Source organism: Chinchilla lanigera, unplaced genomic scaffold, assembly GCF_000276665.1.
Source record: "Chinchilla lanigera isolate Chin_1 unplaced genomic scaffold, ChiLan1.0 scaffold00005, whole genome shotgun sequence".
Taxonomy (NCBI): domain Eukaryota; kingdom Metazoa; phylum Chordata; class Mammalia; order Rodentia; family Chinchillidae; genus Chinchilla; species Chinchilla lanigera.
In genome coordinates this window covers 2,843,481-2,863,575 of record NW_004955406.1, presented here as the reverse complement: position 1 = coordinate 2,863,575, position 20,095 = coordinate 2,843,481, and the positions used below count along the sequence as shown (strand labels likewise).

General features: G+C 38.5%; 1 protein-coding gene across 3 annotated transcripts in view; it reads left to right on the top strand.

The window, feature by feature from the left end:
• The window catches only part of Kcnk2 (potassium channel, two pore domain subfamily K, member 2), a 181,830-nt gene that overhangs the window by 111,747 nt on the left and 49,988 nt on the right, over positions 1 to 20,095 (top strand). For all 3 annotated transcript variants that reach the window (XM_005374716.2, XM_005374715.2, XM_005374717.2), the window contains one exon: positions 19,123 to 19,283. In XM_005374716.2, the coding sequence (XP_005374773.1) occupies positions 19,123 to 19,283 (161 nt within the window). The remainder of the gene's footprint in view (positions 1 to 19,122; positions 19,284 to 20,095) is intronic.

Here is a 20,095-nt window from a genome sequence, read left to right as displayed (position 1 = left end):
TGCTACGTGAATTGTTTGTGCGTTTTGGTGGTTCTTTGCTTAACAGAAATAAGTAAGATGTGAAGACTGGTAAAATCTATAAAATCCAAGAGACACTAAGAGATCAGGAAAATTATTTCACCAGTTTAAGAGGTTTTTCTTCTGTATGGTCCCTTGTGTAAGAGTGTATAGCTTGGAGTACGTGCCACATACTTTTTCAAGTGCTTTATGTTTACGGTAATCCTTCCTTCTCTGTGATTTTGCTTTTTTTTTAGTTATTTATGGTCAATCATGGTCTACAACAGTGGTGGCGAACCTATGGCATGTGTGCTTTGGTGGACTGTTTGTATCACTGAAAGGTCTAAAAAGTTCACTGTCATTGGTCTAAAATATTAAACGGAAAGTTCCAGACATAAACAAATTCTAAATTTTAAATACCTTTTATAAATGTATGCTGTTGTAAGTGTTCTATTTTTACTATCAGTTATTGTTAACTTTTTGTTGTGCCTAATTTATAAATTAAACTTTACCATTGGCACATGTGTATAGGAAAAAAACAGAATATACAGGGTTCAGTATTAGGTGGGGTTTTAGGCACCTAGTGGGGGCCTTGGAATGCATTCCCCTTGGATATAAGGGGACTGTTTTATTAAAAGATTCCATTCTTATACCAGCCCATAAACCCATAAACAAACTGAGGCATTGAAAGATAGAACTGTGTGTCTAAGTCATGCAAGGAGTATGGGAACATAGTTTTAAGCTCACAGGGCAGGCTATAGTGATGGGTTTGTAACCTCTGACCTCTGACCTCTAACCTGTGACCTCTGGCACTGGTAGCCCCATGTGACAAACTTGTATTGACTCGTGGAGGAAATGAAGTTGTGTTTTACTGTAGATTGTGAATGAACTGATGGTATCTATGTCTTTTCTCTGAATAGTTTAGAAACTGAGCCCTCAGACTCCACCTTCCTCAGAAGGGTCGGGCCACTGTGACTTTAGGAAAATAGTTTCTCCAAGTCAAAATTGTTGCTTTCAGAATAATAGTTTCTACAAATCATTTGCAAAAATCCCTGTTTGAAGCAATGGAATATGTCTCTGATGTGTCCTCCGATACTCCTTTTGCTTGTAAATTTTGCACTGAGGAATGTAGGTCTGCGTTCACCATGCGTGAAAAAAAATGGTATTGCAGCTCAGCAGCATCACCTGTTAATGTCGCAGGTACAGCAGGGGTATAGCGTATGATCACCAACTGTCACTGCAGGGATTATTTGTTATGGTGTTTAAATCTGAAAGCATATGTAAAACATGAGTTTTTCCATAATGTACCTTTTCTAACATATGATACCCAAGCAAATTAGTTTGAAGATATTAATGTGTCAAAATCAAAGAATACATGGGAGTCTAATACCACACCCTCCACCAAATATGCTGGAGGAGCACTTAGTTCAGTATCTTTTCGTGTAGACTCGCTGTGATCTTCTCTTCTCCTGTTTGAGATGGACAGGAGCCAAGAAGTTTTGAATTACTGCTCCAAGCTAATGGCCAAGATAGGGACAGTTCTTTACATCCTAATTTCAAGTAAAATTGTATTAAACATTAGTAGTAAATTGGAAACTTTGCATTTTTTCTCTTCAGTGTATTTCCTTGGCCTCAACTTTCCATGTTTGTATGGTAAGAGATTGGAAACCTATTGCCCATTTCAACTCTGATGTTTTTTTTTGTTGTTGTTGTTTTCTTCCAGTACCAGAAATCAAACTCACAACCTTGCATTTGCCAGGCAGGCACTGTGCTGCTGAGCTAAATCCCCAGCCCTAATCTTTCTTTTTTTTTGGTTTCAACTCTTAAATTTTATGATTTGGTGTAAAGAAATACAGCAGCTCACCCCCGCCCTCAATTCATGGTACTTTATATTGCAAATGTAGAACTGCAACAGGCCATTTCAAGTGAGATGCTGTCTTGCAACCTTACGACAGGTGTAAAATAACAGATGAAGAATGATTACATTTACCACCGCTCATGAAGGTGGAGTGTTCTGGTAGCTGCTGCTGCTTGCTTGGCTGTGAGGCTGAGGGTGAACTGCATTAACAGAGAGAGCTTCACTTTAGAGCTTATTTGATCAAATATCCAGTAGCTGTTCTCAGGTCTTTGCAGAACCTGCAGAGCATGAAAAGAGAGTATTGGCTCAAAGTATCTTTCAATGCATTTCAGGAGGAAGAGCACCATCACCATCAGCATTAGCATCTCTGTCCTCACCACCATTGTTTTTCTCAACAGTGGTGCTTATTCTAGTCTTCAGCGGTTGTGCCTGATTCTGGTTTTGTGACCAAGACACTGACCTTAGCAGTCTGCCATTCACTGATGATTTCCCATCCACCCTGCTGCATGCTTACACCTTCATGCATATTATATAATGCTGAGTGCTGCTTTAAAGATGAAAAAATTCTGACACAGAATCTGTTAAAGTGACTTTCTCAGTGACAAAGTGACAGAGCTAGGACTTAAAAAGCAACTTTTATTCTCTAGAACCTGTAGTTCCAACCATTATGCTATATTGCCTTTTTTCTTGAAAATAAATTTGAATGTTCACAATTGAGCAAATTATTGGAAATCAAAAATAGCATAGTTTTTTTTAGAGACTCTGATTATCTGCGTTTACCAGACTTTGCATTTCTTAAATGAAAAAAATTGAAAGTTTTGAATTTATTATATCTGGCATATTACTTTCAGGGGCAAGTTGATGACAAAAATTATGTGGTTTGATCATTTTACTGTATATAGATAGCATAGTACTTTTTATTGCTATCTGGTTTATTATTTGATAACAAGATCAGAAACATAACGCCAAATTATACTTAAGTTCCTAGAAGAAAAGTCTTTCAATACCAGTCCTTAAATTCTGATTTCTAGTAAATGACCTATATAGAAGTTACAGATTCCCGATTTATAATCCTTCTCAATACATGGGAAAACTTATTACTCAAATTTCTTGCTCAAAAAAAGTTCCCATTTCCATGATGTTGTTGGGTCATTTTTCTCACCTCTTGGAATGAGGAATAAGAGGAGAATCAGGTAATCAGGCATTTAAATAGCTTCAGGAATTTAATAAAATGTGCAGATATTTACAGAAACATAATTTTATTACACCTTGAACAATTCTATATTGGTTCTGAGATTTGGAAAAAAACCATTAGCCAACATTCATGGTTCATGTTTTATCAACAATGTGTATCTTTAAAGACTTAGAATCAAAGTAGATGCCCTCATTGTAGAAGATATGTGGGAGGGAGAAGGTCTTTTAGACCAGCATGCTGTTCTTAGGGAAGCTAGGAGGCAAAGTGCAGGTATGTAATTACCGTTCTTTGGCAAGGGAATTTCTCCTCAACTTCTACCTGTAGTTGTAGGTTGTATACCTATATTTTGCTACCGTAAAATATTTGATAGGTGCTCATTCAAAAAGTAATTTGAGAAGAAATGCAGCTTCCTATAGACTTGCAAATGCAAAACTATAATGTTGGATTTTATTATGTAAGTTGCACTTAAAAATAGCAAGGGAGCCATCTTGTGAAATACTGTTTGAACTGCAGGCACTTGGATTCTTGGCCAAGTTGAAGTTGGGTGATGCTTACATTAACATAAAATGTCAAAATACCCCTTGACTGAGTTACGTTAACTGGTACATTATCTTTAATGCACCTGTCTGTCTGATTAGGTGAAAGCCAAATGTCTGCAGAATGTCATGTCTACGTATGGATTTACACTCTGGTTACACATGTGTTTGAGGAACAATGTTGATAATCTTCTTCCCAGAGTCCTTGTGGTCATTGAGTTACTAGTTTAAATCTCAGTCAAAATGTTCAATAATCATTTAACCTTTAAATCATTAGTTCTCTTTAATAAACCTGAATTTGCACATTCAGAGAGTAGGGATAATTAGTTCTTTTTAAACTTCATAGGATTATTTTGAAAATTAAGCATGTACATGAAGGAATTTGCATTATATCTGACACGCAAGGAGAAAATGAGTGCTCAAGAAATCATGTTTGTCATTATCTTTCTATTGGTAATGAAAATTATTTTATTATTGAAAATGAAATCTAATAGTATGGTGATACTTTATCCAGTCCAGAAGAGATACACTATTCCAAAGCCCTCTAAGGATAAAAGGGAAAGGCAATTTTACTTTGAGGCTCACTTAGGTTAAGTATAGGACTCTTCATTTGTGAAGGTTTGCATGCTAAACTTTATTCTTTTTCCTAAGGAACTTCCCCCTGAATACTCTATAGCATTGTATCCACTAACGCTGCATCTGTCATTAGCATGTAAGTCTGAATTGCTTCTGTAGATATTTAAAAATACATATGTGTATTCCCTCTTCCTCCAATGGAAAACAATAATTTAGTTGTTATGGGGTGGATATTTTTAAGTTTCATATGCGATTCTGATATGCATCCTTGCTTTAAACCAGTGGACTAGAAGAATTGGTACAAAGTGTGGAAATTCTGAAATGAGTGCATTCTTTCCATCAAGACACCATTTAATTGTTTCTGAATTAGAACCATACATTTCTGGAACCGTATTCTTCCTTCAGTGTTCGGTCAGGTTCTTTCCTCATACAGAATTGCTACAGATTTGCCTAGCTTTCTTAAAAAGAGAAGACATGATTGTCATGTGGTGTGGATTTCTGAAAGGCTTGCTCTTGTTTTGCTGCTAATTGAGCACCTCCTGAATTTATGCTATGTTTCTCACCCCACCTCCAAGGTTTTACTCTTTTACCCTACAGTAGTAACATTTTCCTGCATCTAAAATAACCTGTGGCGTAGCATGAAATAGTATTTTAATTATTAGTTTTAAGGGTGATTTTAAATTTTGGATGCATCAAGAACTTTGCTGTTCTCCTATCAGTCTTGAGTCAAATTAAAAGCGGTACAAAGTTAGAACAGTAGAACTATCTAGGTATGAGCATTTCTAGATAAGTAAAATAAGTGAATTTAAAAATATGTGGATGGCTCTTTTCAGTTTGGTGTCATTTTTTGAACATCTGCTGTGAACAAATCCCCCTGCAAGGTGTGAAGGAAGGAAAGGTGAACACAACAGAGCTGCTGTTTCTGAGCAGTGCGCTGCGGAAGAGGGACAAGCTCATGTAACCAAGTGGGAGAATTCACAGTAGAGTTGCACACAGTTTGTCTAAGGAAACAGAAGATATTGTGTGTGCTCAGAGCAGCCGAGAGCCCAGCTGGCTGAGGCAGTGAGGCAGAGCTGTGCTTCATAAGCAGAGGAGTGTGCAGTGAGCAGGCATAATTTCAGTGGAATGATGGAAGAATGATGGAAGGGCCACACCATGCCATTTGGAAGACACAAAGGGCACAAAAATTGTAAGGAATCAGAAAAGCTTTGCTTATTTCTGTTCCCAAGTAACAATGAGTGGGTATTGCTGGAAAGTCCAGTGGTTGCACACCAGGAAAGGCTGGGACATAGGTGGTGACTTGGGTCTTGGAACACGTTAAGACTACACAATAGGGGCTGGGGGTTTAACTCAGAGGCACAGCCCTTGCCTGGCAAGTGCAAGGTCTTGAGTTTAATTCCTGGTAGCGGAAAAAACCCAACCTCCCCATCCCCCTCCAAAGACTACACAATAGCAGCACTGAAGCTGTGCTGTAGGCAGGGTTAGCTAGTATGAGTGCATTCAGGTGGGGAAAGAGCGCAGTTTTGATGTTTTGCTGCCTTGAGGTGGTAGCCATAGGATGGGGGAGAATCAGGGAAGAGAGTCACAAGGTTGTGGAGGGAAAGGGCTCTACTATGTTGCCTCCAAAACCATCCAGCTTTGGGGGCTGAGGATGAGGGAGACTTGAACATTCTGGCCTGAAATGATTCAGGTATTGTCTGGAGCACACACAGTTTGGATTCCCCTCAACATAAATGGGGGCTGGAGAAGGAGAAGTCTTCTGTGAAAAGGCACTCCATTTACAAAAGTGTTCGTGATACAGTCCATGGGCTATTTAATAAAAGAACACTAAAAGAGCATGCTAGACAACCTCGAAAATTATCAGGTGCTCTTGGAGGCCTCAGCACTTACCGTGAGCACAGCAGGAGAAGAATCAAGGGCTCCGGTGAGGCAGAGACATAGGAAGGGAGCTGCGGAAAGCGTGTGTCCTTTGGACATCCAATAGAGCTATACCAGGTTATGGTGATGCCTAAAATATAGCCTTGGTTTAGTGAACCAATTTGTATCTCTCTCCTGCCTCTTATTTCTGTATAGGGAGATTTTTCCCTCAAAATATCAATTTCTTCTGTATTACCAATGAATAGTTGTTCGATTTCCAACTTACTTGTGAGGCGTCTTTTAATGATGTGTTTAAAAATTTGTATGCGTGATTCCTGACCTTATTCTTCTCTTTTCTGTTTTGTTCTACCAGCACCATTGTTCTCTGCAATTCTTGCCTGTCTTGGGAGGATTTCTTTTAGGTGTTTTGTTTCTCTTTTGGGCATAAGCATTTTGTATTTCATGTAGCATGCCTGAGATAATGCTAAATTATTATAATGTTCTTGATTTCTGCATATTTATTAAGCATTCATTACTTTACTGGGTTTTCTTTTATTCAACAACTTTTGATATTCTTTTCTTTACTAGATCTTTAATTCCACCCCAAACTAATATATTGTTATTCTTTATAATAATTTTTCCCTTTTTTACTGCTGTTTTAGCTGCCAACAGTAAGTTTCACAATACTGTTTTTTTTGTAAGATGGATATATCATCATTTTCTGATTTTAAGTGAATTCCTCATGTGTGCATTAAGTGTTTTGAGATAGATACTCTTTGTCATGACAAGACAATAATTTTCCATTTCTCAATTTTAGGAAATTATAAGAAATAGTACAGAATATTTCTCAATATCATGTACCTATTCTCTGTTTTTGTTATTATGCAGTATTTCAAATATGTAGACATGCCTAAAGAAAATAATGCCATGCTATATTTTTAAATTTATTATTATGCAATATTTCATAGTGTTGTTAAGTAAGACAAAATACAGAAGGTTAATGTCCTTTCTTGATCTCACTGAATAGCTACCTGTCCACCCCGTTAATGAACTAGTTGATCTTTGTTATGGTTTGAATCTGTAGCACCACCCCCCCGCCAAAGCTTCTGTGTTACCAATGTAGCCTTATCCAAAGCCAGTGGGCTTTTGGGAAGGGGTCAAAGCAGAAGGACTCTAGCTTAACCAAGTAGATTTATCCGTTGCTGAGTTCATAGTTCAGTGGGCTTCAGGAGGTGGAGTCTAACTGGGTGCTGTAGGTCAATCCTGGCTAGCTTTGAAGGGTATGTTTTGATACCCTGTCCCCTTCTCTGGGTCTCTCACCCTCTGTGCTTCCTGGCTGCCGTGACGTGAGCAGATTTCCTCCACCCTTTCCTTCTGCCTTGACATTTCTGTCTCACTACAAGTCTAAAAGCGGTGGAGCTGACTATGGACTGAAGCGCCAGAAACCGTGAGCCTTTCCTTAAGTTGCTTCTTCCACCTATTTTTGTCATAGTGATAAAAAGTGGACAGCACAATCTTCTAACTTGCACATTTACTCATATTTCCCGATGTACTTGGGTCTGTTTCTGAGCTCTCTTATTTTTTATTGCTGCCTGTCTCCGTCCAGAATCCTGTCTAATCCCCTACTGTGCAAATCATATGCATTGCTGCTTAATAGCTAAAGTAGGTCTTCATATCATGAGCATATCCTTCCACCTCATTTCTTTTTCCGAAGTACTTTCATTGATCTTTTCCCTCTTAGTGTGATGTTTATATAATTTCATGATCCATTGAAAATCCTTTCAAAATGTTTATAGCAGTCATCTTATATTTGTACATCAATTTGGTAGCAATTAAATTCTGTGCAGTGTGATCACAAAATGTGTTGTTTAAAGTTTAAAGATGTATTACAATAAAAGACACATACTTTAAAGATGTATTGCAGTTAGAGACACATTGCCATTAATCTTCCTCAAAATACTCTTCCTCACTTCAAACACACGTCTCTTGTTTCCTCTCACTTTCTGAAACAGTTATGAAAGTTCACTTTCTTGAGTGTCTTCAGTTGTGCCGCTGTGGCTGTGTCAACATCCTGAATCAATTTAAAATGTTTACCTTACACGGCCACTGTTTCTTGGGCAAGAACCAGAAGTTGCACAGTACAGGATGTGGTAAATCAGGTGGATGAGGGCACCTTCATGCTTTTATTTGATGAAAATTTCTGTGATTGCTTAATCAATAAAGAGTAATCTGAAATTACCATGAACATTGAAATAAAGATGTTTATTACAGTTCAAGAGAGCTTGCCATTAATTCTCCTTGCAACACCCCCTCTTGCTTTGAACACACTTACCCTTTTATTCTTGGCCATGGAGTTTTAACTGTAATAAGTTTTTTTAAAAAAAATTTAAACATTCACCATATGTTTTAACCTCCCCTTGTATATATCTCATTTCTTTGGGTCTATGTCATTTGTAACATTGTTGTAATGTTATTATAAAATACTTAAAAATTATTATATTTGTTCTTAGGGAACTTTATTGGTATTGTTTTTGAAGTATGTTACTCTGTGAATTTCTGGTATTATAGTAACGTTGTGACCTGGGAATCCAGAATCTAGACATTTTAGTCAAACAGTGCATAAATCAGTCATTAAAAATCTCCATCTTGTTTTTCTGGTCCATGCAATTCAGACTGTCTCATGCAATTTTTACTTGAGTAAATTCCTTCTGTGCCAATTATATTTCTTAGCATTTGATTTATTTGTGCACTTTGTGGTTAGAGGCTTATGCTAAGTAGGAAGGCTTTTGTTTCACTCTATTTTCAGTCTCTATTTACTATCCACAATGTGTTTATTCTTGGGTCTTGCAGAATTTCCTGAGAGAGTGCAGTCAGATTGTCATTCTGGTATGGACTTATTTCAGGACTCTATTAGTACCGTTCCCTGATCAGTCCCTAAATGCTGCATGTGGAGAGCAGTTGTGGTGACGGAGTAGCGGCAGCATTTGGACATCCCCAACATTGGGGTACATGATATAGAGGCAGAGGAGATGAGACAAAGGATAGTACCAGGAAATTCAGTACTTGTACATCACCATCAGCAGTGGCAAAATGCAAAACACATTTCATCTTCACTTCCCAGTGGGCTTGCACTTGCATTTCAGAGGTCAAAGTAGACATGGGTTCCAAAGCCTGCTCTCTGAAGAGTGTTTCAATAGGACTATTTCTTGTGCACATAGTGTCATCATGGTTGTTGGTGCATTGAGTCTTTGTCCATTTGCATGTCTTCGTTAATATTTTGAATAAGCTTTCATGGGTAGCATGCTCATTAATTTCAATCCCATTAATCTCAATCTCATTAATAACTTGAATATTTTGGAAATAGTGTTTTGTTCATCTTCTCACTCAGCATCTAGCATGGTGATTGGCAAATGGTATTCAGTGAAAAGTTTTTCACTGAACCAAATTAAATTAATTTTGGGTATATACAATAACATAGTGTGCATTGTTTTCTTATCTGAAATTTCTCTCCATGTGATTGGAGTAATAGAACCCTAACTCTCGAATTTTTGGTCATTTACTTATGTGTTTTTAAAAAATATTTAGAGGACTCTATATCAGCGCAGTTGCAATTTATTGTTGCTTTTATCATTACCATTGTCAGTAAGCTGCCGCGTCCACATTGGAGGCTGGCCAAGAGACACAAAATGTTCACTACTCACTGTTAAGTAGAACTGTTGGATCCAAACATGCAAGCTGCAGCCAACAAGTCACACAATTTAACTCAATTATCTAATGTTGCTAAGTCATGCACAGAAGGTGGAAAATCTACTTTTATTCAAGACTACTGCTTATTACAAATTTAGCCTGACCTCTTTCAATGGAGGTGAGCTCCTTTGTAAAAGTTGGCTATTTGAGAAAATTTCTTTCAAAATCACAGGTGCACAGATCTAGCTATGTATTCTGAGCGTTACCAAGTTAGCATGATTCATAGTATTTGAAATTTCCCAGTGACTAAGTATGATGTTAAGTAATACTTCAAGATGCGAATAACTGTAATAAAGGCTGGATTAGGAGAACATCTTAAATCACAACTGGAGATAGAATGGATTCTGGCCACCTTCATCCCTGAGAGTGAAGTATGAGTTTTGCTCTTTGTTCAGGAGTGGCCAGGATGGGACCAGGAACAGATGCTTCTGGGTTTTTCTTCACTGGCAAAAATGTTTGGCTTTTGTTGAAGTGTTTATACTCTTCTTTTGACATACAACATCATTGCATTTTTGGTATGGTCATATTTATCCTTCACTTTTTTAATTGGTCTGCCTTAGTAGCTGCCCAGTAATCTTTCTGCTGCCCTTTTTCATAGTATTTTATGGTTGTATTTAAAAATATTTGCTGATTTGATTCATCTGATAATATTTAATGTATAATGTGAGATAAAGACATAATTTACTTCAATGTAGTGTCCATCTTCCCCTATTATTTAGTGAACAATTAATTCCTTTGAAGTTGATTTGAAAGGTATTTGATTTGAAATGTATTGGTCAAGTATTAAATTCATTTGCATGTATTCTTTGCTTCCTATTGTTTTCATGTATGAATTTGCTACGTATGGTAGTTTTATTGACTATATTGGAAGTAACCTTTACCACTCTTTAGTCTTTTTAAATATTTGACTATTATGCTTCATTGTATTTTAATGAATTTTAGAATTTTACAGTCATATTGTTAAAAAAATTTAAATATAATGTCATTTTGATTGTAAAAATAGAATATTTATTATGTAGGAAATTACTTTTTTATAATTTCCCATACAGAAACATTACATTTTTCTATACATTTTTTTCCTTTACCCTGTTTTTAAAGTGTCTTGAGGCGTTTGTATTTATCAGTCAGTCAAGAGACAGAGAATAATGATCAGTTATACACTAGTTAAACTAGTACTTGGAGAAGGTTCTGAAGTCATAATCATCTTTTATTCATCTATCTGTCTGTCTGTCCCTCCATCTGTCCACCTGTCCATCCATCCATTCATCTATCCATACATTTATCCATCCATCCATCCATCCATCCATCCATCCATCCATCCATCCATCTATCCATCCATCCATCCTTCTATCCATCCATTCATCCATCCATCCATCCATCCATCCATCCATCCATCCATCTGTGTATTCATCCACCTACCCATCCACCTACCTGCCTGCCTGTTAGTCTGCCTCTCTGTTTGTCTGTCTAACAGTTCAGTCTCTTCACTTAATGGAACACATACTCAAATGGGGAAGAAAGGCATGCAATGCCTGGCCACCTGACTTTGTCACCCAGGGCAAAGTTTGAGGAGCTCCACACATACACATACCTTCATGTCAGCATGCTGCTGAGTCACCTTTTCCTGTGCACCAGAGAGTGTTCCTTCTGGGAAGGCCGCCTCCTCCTCCAAGGGCAGGGTCAGCCTTTAAGCTCAGCAGCTAGAGAAATATTCACGAGGCAACACTGAATATTCAGAGAAGTGTTCTATGAGGATCCCTGAAATCCTCTGCTAGCTCTTGGGAAGATGTTCAGCAGGTGCCTTCAGGCTAACTCATAGCCACTGATTGATGAGAGCCTGAGACTGTCTGTCTCATGCCCTTTTAACTTGGACAGTGAGGTCCAAAACTGAGCTCTCTTGATAACTCAGTTTTTATTATTAAAATAGAAGCCTGTTTATAGTGACTCCCCAGTCAGAATAAAAAATTGAAAAGTAAATGTGATATCTTTTATTTTTCTTCCTTGGTCCTTCCTACAGGTCAGTTACTTCTTATAACTATGACTCTAAAGACATATTTTTCTTACGACAAAGGGAATGTGAGATTCAGGGGATCTAGAGCCTACTCTGGCCCAGCACAGACAGGTGTTCATCTTAGGAGGCAGAAAGGACAGTGTTGGCCTTGGCAGGGCCTCTGGGAAATCAAAGGACTACATGTCAGAGCATGTGTCCTGAGAAGTTGGGAGGCCCTCGTCATGTTATAGGTGCTTGGTGTCTTTATGTTAAAACAGAAGATGGGTCTGAAGATGTTGTGCTCCCTTTTGGATACTAAGGAAATGGTGCTGTCCCAATTCAATCAGTTCAGGCATTGCACAGCGTTTAGTCTTTGGAATCTCCTTAATGCAGACTTTCTGGGCTTTTATCACACCCTGGTGGGTTCTCTGTACAGATCGCTCTGCTGTGCACCATCCCATGGCCTTAGTGAGAACAGATGGATGGAGACTTCCTGTATCAGAAACGCAGTCCTGCTGGATGTCCTAAAGTGCCAGGGTGTCAGCTGTGCCAGCCCTGAGTCTTGTTCTCCAGGGATGGCAGTCCTTCCTCATTTCCCCAGCAAGGCAGAAAAGAACTTCTGATTCTTTGTAACTCATGGAGACTTCGGAAGCCACATCCCACTGAGGGGATGCTGGGTGGACAGGAACTTCACTTGCCCCTCCTGTAATTTCCTCACCTCTCTGTGGGATTTCCCAGAAACAAAAAGGGAATTGTTTCTTCCGGGCCTTTATTCTTGTACATAAAATAGAAAAATCACATTATTATATATTTTTAATGTATCCTTGTATGATTAATACACATTGGAGGTGTTTTAAATGATTATTATGTCACCTATTATGCTATTGCTTTATCTGCCTTTAGGTCATTGCTTCTAACATTATTTATTTGCCTATATGTCTCTGCTTAGTACTATCAATAGTGGTGAAAGTTTGAGGTACAGAATATTTATACACTCTCCAGTGTCTCCCTATAAATGCTTGCAAAGAAACAGAAAAATAATTTTTCAGAGGAGAAACCTAGTGGATGGACTTTAACTGAATACCATTAACAAGGCAAACTGACAGAAAGTGCCTGCGGATGTGACAACCTCTGGAGACTGCGGCATTCCACCCAAAATGCGTGATGCGAATTTACTTGTGAGCAAGTAGGATTCAAACTGAAGAACATTTTACAAAATGACTCTCCTCCATGCTTTGAAAAAACATAAAAAAGATAAAAGAGGAAAGAAGGTTTTGGAACTATCCCAGGAGATCAAAGGGCCCTAAAGAGATACGGCAATTAAGTGCAGTGTGTGATCTTCAATTGGATTCTGGAACAGGGGAAAATATTATCAAGTTCATTAATAGAGTTGGCAAAATTTGAATGTAGACTATAAATTAATGGTAATTGTGAATCAATGATAATGTTCTTGATTTTGATAATTAGATTATAGTCACTTAAGAAAATGCTTTTGAAACTCAAAATACATAACAGAGAATTTAGGAATAAATAGCAGAAGTCTACAGTTTACTATAAAATGGTTCAACCAAAGAATGTACTTGCAGTGAGAGGCTCAGGGCAAAGCAGAAAAATGTTAACATATACTAGATACAATAAAAAACTACAGTGAATATTGGAATTGGAAAATTTTATTAAAGTAAAAGGCACATTGCCATGAATCCCTTAGAAATACTCCCCTGTGTTTTGAACATACTAATCCCATCATTCTTGTCGATTTCTGAAGCAGTTCTGGAAGTCCTCTTTCATGAGTGTCTTTAGTTTCTCTGGTGTGGTCCCTCTGATGTCCTAAATCCATTTGAAATGTTTACATTTCACAACATTTTGACTTTGAGGAAGAGCCAGAAGTCATCTGGCTCCACACTTGCTGAACAAGGTGGATGTGGACACACTGCAGTGTTTTTAAGAGCCTGCCTCTCCGTTGAATGTTACTTGACAACAGCATTCATCGAAGTTTTGATCACATCTTGTCAAGACTCTAATCTCTAGCTCTTTTTTTTTTTAGTTTTTGAGACAGAATCTTCCTAAATTGCTAACTTATCCAGATGTGCCTCAAACTTGAAGCCTCCTGACTCAGCCTCCTGGAATGCTGGTGTTACAGGCGTGCACCACCCCTGGCTTTGTCTCCTCTCTGGTGTTCACACATTCTTGCTGAGTGTTTTGCGTACCCCCTAACCTATATCTCCATCCCAGCAGTCCTTTGGGTTTAGACTTATATATGGCATATGCAGTACATTTTGTTGGTTATTCCTCTGGCATATCAAAATTCCCACATTTGTGTGTTCTTTACTGGATGAGCCAGTGTCACTTTCATATAATGAAATGCCTCAGGTAACTCATTTAGAGAAAAGGTTTATTTTGGTCTACTGTTTTGGACACTCTATTCCAAGAGCAGGTTGGTTAATGATTTGGAGCCTCTGGTCAGGATACCAAGATGGTAATATCAGGGAGTGAGGAGCAAAACTGCTACATTCATGAGCTGGGAAGCAACAGAGAGGCAAGAAGGGCAGAGGGTCCACACTATCCTTCAGGTACACCCCTAACGTCCCACCAGGCTTTACTTCCCAAAGATTCTGCTACTGCCCCATAGTGCCATGCTGGGTTCACCTGTGGACCTTTGGAGGACACATACTAAGCTGTAGCCCTTGTCCTTGATTCTACCTTTGGCCTTGTCATACCTGGGCATTGTTCAGAGTGTCTACCTGAGAGAAATGTTGCTAAGATCACCACGCTAGAATCTAAGCCTGACACTTTTCTTTTTGCCTCTTTACCCACATTCTGCTCTTTCTGGCCGAAAGAAATTTTCAGAACGTCAACTCAGGTCCTCTGCCACCCAGCTGAAGTCTTCTGGTAGCTCCTTCAGCTCATAGGATGAAGCCAAAATCCTTAGCATGAATGTGATTCTTCCTCATGTAGCCTACGCTTACCTTTCTTCCTTTGTCCTATACATTCTCTGTGGGGTTTAGATCTAGAATGTGTCCCTGCCCAGGCCTCATGCGTTCAGGGGCAGGGCTTTTGGTATGGAAGGAGATTAGATTCTGGAGGTGCTGTACTTATTGTAGATGAATCCACAGCTGCCTCGCTGGTAGGAGGTGGAGTTTGGCCGGAAGATGCAGGTCACTGGGGATGTGGCTTGGTGTATCTCCCTCCCAGGGTCCTCCATTCTCTGCCTCGTGTTTGCTGTGAGATGAGCAGCTGTCCTCCACCAGACCCTTCTTCCACGCCCTTCCTGCCTTGGAGACAGCAAGCTAGGGGCTGAATCCTGTAAGATTCAGGATCCAAAGTACACCTTTCCTCCTTTAAGATGCAGGAGTTGGGTATTATGTCCCAGCGACAAGAAAAGGACTAAAACATTCTTGTCCATTGTATTGAAATTCTTTCTCAGAATGCTGGATTCTCTTTCCTCAGAGGGCTTGCTGCTGTAGTTAGTTCCTCAGCCTGGTCATGAACTCTCCTTCTCTCTGCACCTAGGTGACTCCACTTAGTTGCTGATCACAGCCTTGGGTGGTCAGATCCTGTGCGCAGATCCTACCATTCTCCTAAATACATAGGGACTAAGGACACCCTGTGCTTTTTGTAGCACGCATTTAGCATGCATTGTGTGAGTGTGTGCAAGTGTATGAGTCTCTTACCTTGGTTCCTTCTGACAGATGAGATCTGCCTGTTTCACACTTGCACCCTTAGTTTTGAGGATAGTGCCTGGCAAACAGATACTCAACCCGTATTTTTGGAGTTTTGAATACATGCATGAGTAGTTATCATTCAAGGCCAAACAGATATTAGAGAACCTTGTCCTTACTATTACATGTGCATGTACACGTTGGACCATCAGGCCAAAGTGTTAAACACAGCAGGTGATTATCTGGCTTCTGTCCGCCTTTTACAGCCACTTGCTCTGCTGTGGCTGAAGTTACCTGAACAGGAATTCACTGTGTAGCTCTCACCCTTTACTTTTGCCCTTTGCTTTGAGGGATCTTGAGTGGGTCTGATTCCTTTTCACTTTTCAATCATTCAAGTGGTTGGAATCAAGTGGGCTGCCTCCTTCTGCCCTGTCTTCTTTTCTTCAGAGCAAACACCCCCAATCCTGACAACCATTATATGTGAAGAATTACCTTATGCTTTTTACGCTTTTTGGTCAGTGTCCTTTGTCAAGATTGACACCTCTGACAGTGTATGGTAGAAAACATTGTGCAGCCACGAGCCACTAACCTGCCCGTTAGTTTGTTTACTGATAGGACCAGCTACCTTGACTGTAATCTTTGCTTCCACTGATGTTACTGATAGTAATTATCATAATCACTGGGGTACCTGGCATTTATTGAACACATACAGTACAATGGGCTTTCCTAAGCACCTTTCGTGTAGTACTTTACTAAGTTACAACTCAAGGAAGTGCTTAATATTAACATGCCTTTTTAGCAGATGGGGTAATAATTTGCTCAAAGTCACATAACTGAGTGATGGAACCAGGAATAACATATTGCCAATTCTTACTAGGGTTTTACCCTGACTGATATTTCTTTCTACTGGTTAATTTTACACGTTAAAGTAAAATGCTTTTAAAAATCATGGCGTGCATATCTTATAATAAATATGTGAATTTTTAATAAGATAATTAATATTGAATGTCTGGTAAATTTACAAATTCAATTCCTTTAGCCCAAACCTGTTGATTGGCGCTACCCACACCCAGGATGGGATACCCTTAATCCCAGCATTTAGATCTTGCCACCTCCCAAAAGCCCCAGCTATGACATCATGAGGCTTTGGTGGGAATACCTAGATATAAGCCATAACACGTGTGCTTACTTTACACTGGCAAAACGTTGCATTGAGGTGACAGAACGCATAAAATAATTTAAAAATATTCCATTGTCTGAAGGCAGGAATGATGTTTTGAAGGCACCACAGTGGGAAAGGATTTACAGGATGATACAAAGCTTGTAGAGTCAGAATGACAGTGAAAAATCTATTGGAATTAAGGAACCCACATAGAAGCAAAACAGAGGATTCCAAAAAGAACATTTTTCTAAGGGAATTTCATAAAGTCTCCAAAATTAGAAGCAGAAGTGGGCCATGGGTAGTCAGCCTGTAAGAAAAAGTTCTGTGGAACTGCTAATTGTAACTTTTATGGTAGCAGTCTCCAGTCTTTGTTTCCGGAATAGAGCTGTGAAGAGAAGCTTCAGACAGAGATCTGTGTACAGACATCCCCAGAGTAGCCACTGGACCAGAGAAGAATGGGGTGGCTGGGAACTGGTAGCTGTCATCAAGACCCGGGAGAACCTGGTCCCACGTGGAAGTTGTACAGAAAGCACACTTACCCAAGAGTCCTGCAGACCAACACAGCTGCCCCAGTGCATTGGACCAGAATCCGCAACGTACCGCAGATAACTGGGAGTCCGTGGAGGCTGAAAAGCATCTCTTACCTGCAAATACTGACCAAGCCAGCAATGCACTGTGCTTACAAGTATGCAAATATGTCCAGGAATGCTCAGCTGCTTAAAAAATTCACCTCCTGAACCTGAAAGACTGGGTAAAACTCAAAACGTACAATAGATGATAGGAAAGGGAAAGAAATTGCTCAAAGTAAGGAATGACTGGGATGAGGGAAAGAAGAAAAAAGAAAGAAGGAATGCAAAACATAAATATATATATATGAATAGCCTTGATGACTGTATTGCTGATGTCTGATGGTGTATTGAACAGTCAATGCTTACAATATTTTATGTTCTGATTGATTGTACATGCTTGTGTCTGGCGGTCTGAGCAACTGATTTGAAAGTAACAGTATGCAATGAAATTACAATGGTGAACTATCATCTTGTCTAGTGAAACTGTATTATCGCTAATGTTTTATCAGTGAATTATTTTCTTATTCTCTTTAAAGGTTTGAGCAATCTTTCATTCTTACATCTGGTAATCTGAGCAATGTAGTTGAGGATAGTGATATGCAACGTAACAACCACTGTTGATTTGTATTATTTTGTCTTGAGACCCTGTATCACTTTGAATGTTCTTGCTTTGATTTGTTTATGTTCGTGATACTGGTATGCTGCTACTGTTCTATTGTTTTCTTTGTTTCTCATATACTACTCTCTTTAAAATAAAAAAAATTCACCTACTTAGAGGAAGTGCAGGACACAGCACTGAAAAACAAGGACAGGCGTGTAATTGCTGTTATCATGACATAGAACAGGGTCATGGAAAAAAGTTAAAAAGTTCCTGACAGTTAGGTACTTGAGAGTAATCCCTCAGCCAATGGACTCACTTACAGTAGCCCAAACCGACTGAGTAGGATGAGGAAGGGAAAGGTAGAAATGTTACAGGGAAAAAAATGTATGAGTTAAAGATGGCCAAATATAAATACACTTTTCCTGAATTTTAATGAATAAAGCACCCACATTCTTTTTCAAATAATGATGAAACAATTATAGAATGTAGCCACAATAAATCCACAAAGAAAATCTCACTAGATTCCAAAAGGCAAAAATCCTACAGGTCCTATGATCTTTGATTATAATAGTAAAAAAAACAAAACCAAAAACAAAAAAACAACAAAATAACAACCAAAAGTCAATCTCAAAATACCCAACCCATATGTTTGAAGGAAATAAAATTAGAATTAAAGTTTCTGATGAATTTAACCTGAAGGACAGTGAGAGGATTATCTACCCAAGAGGCATTCTGTGGGTTTCTTAAAGGGGAACAGTCTTTACTCTTGAGTGAGGTGAGCGTTCCTGTGACTGTAAAGTCAGCAACGTTCTGTTGCTTGGATTCTGACAAGCTGATAGCCTTGCACAAAACAGGAAAGGCTTCAGAAATTTCAGAACTTAAAAAATAAAGTCTAAGTTTGCAGTTACTGCTTTTTGGAGTGTACTGGAATAAAAAGTTAAAAATTTGCTACACGGCTTTAATACTTAAATAATTTAAGCATATTTGAATACTCTTAAATAAAAGCAAACCATTTCTTCTCAGTGCATTATAAGTACTGATGAAAGCTGGAATAACCAATGGGATTGTCAGTACTGGTGAGAGAGAAGCCCATTGAATGAAAATGTAGACTTCACTGCATGTGGTAGCACCTCAGATGTCACTGTTTTATCAAAGTTTAATTGGAACAGTAGCTATACTTTGAATATTATCGAAACATTTGCTTGGAAGTGTGTTTTATATTAAATATATCAAAAGATTATGTATTGTGAAGGGATTCGTAACTAGTGGAAATCAAAAATTGGTATAATATGTGGGAATTTCTGGATCAATCTGGAAGTCAGATATTTGGATTACTCATTTACAAAGAACTGAATGTTTTGTTTTCTTTTTCTAGGATTTGGAAACATCTCACCACGTACAGAAGGCGGAAAAATATTCTGTATCATCTATGCCTTACTGGGAATTCCTCTCTTTGGTTTTCTGTTGGCTGGAGTTGGAGATCAACTAGGGACCATCTTTGGAAAAGGAATTGCCAAAGTGGAAGATACATTTATTGTGAGTACCGTAGACTTTTAACTAAACATATTCATTCTGTAATTTTGAAATATTATACCTCTGGTAAAGCTAAGAAATTCAGTTATTTGGATTTCTCTAACAGTTTATATACATCTTGGGCTGGGAATATAATTCAATGGCATAAGCACCTGCCTGGCAAGTGCAAGGTCCTGAGTTTGAGTCCTGGTACAAAAAACAACCCCAGTTTATATGCATTTCTGTTACTATGTAAGTCATTGCATTTTATTTATTTTATGCTTATCTGAGTGAGTAAATTATCACTTATTCTGAGAAAAACCCACAAGTGTACAGAAAAATAGAAATCCAACAGTCCTAGATTCAAGTTTCATAGCTGTCATCCACCTATGTTCTCTTAAACTAGTTGTTTTTCTTCCAACATAAATCTTGCTTGCACAATGGCAAGGGTGGTACCACGAAGCCTTACTCTCAGAGTTTGCAGCAGCCTTAATTGTAGCAGAGCATGGGTAGTAAATGACTGGCAATATTTTGTTGCTTAAAAAAATTTCTCAGACACTTTTTAAATTGACTGTGTCATTGTAAACTTACACAGCCCCTTTGGGGAAGATGTAACAATCAAGAGCAACTGCAGAGATGGTGATCATGTAACAGAACTCAGAAACGCCATTGATAGAAATTTGTGTAAGGACTGTAATTCAGCACAAGCAAAGCAAGCTTTATACTCAATAAAAAAAAATTACTAAAATAAAAATGTTTTTATTCTTGTTTTAAGTAAATGAATATGCTTGCTATTATAAGGAAATTATGGAAAAAGGAGCTGTTTGTGTTCCAGT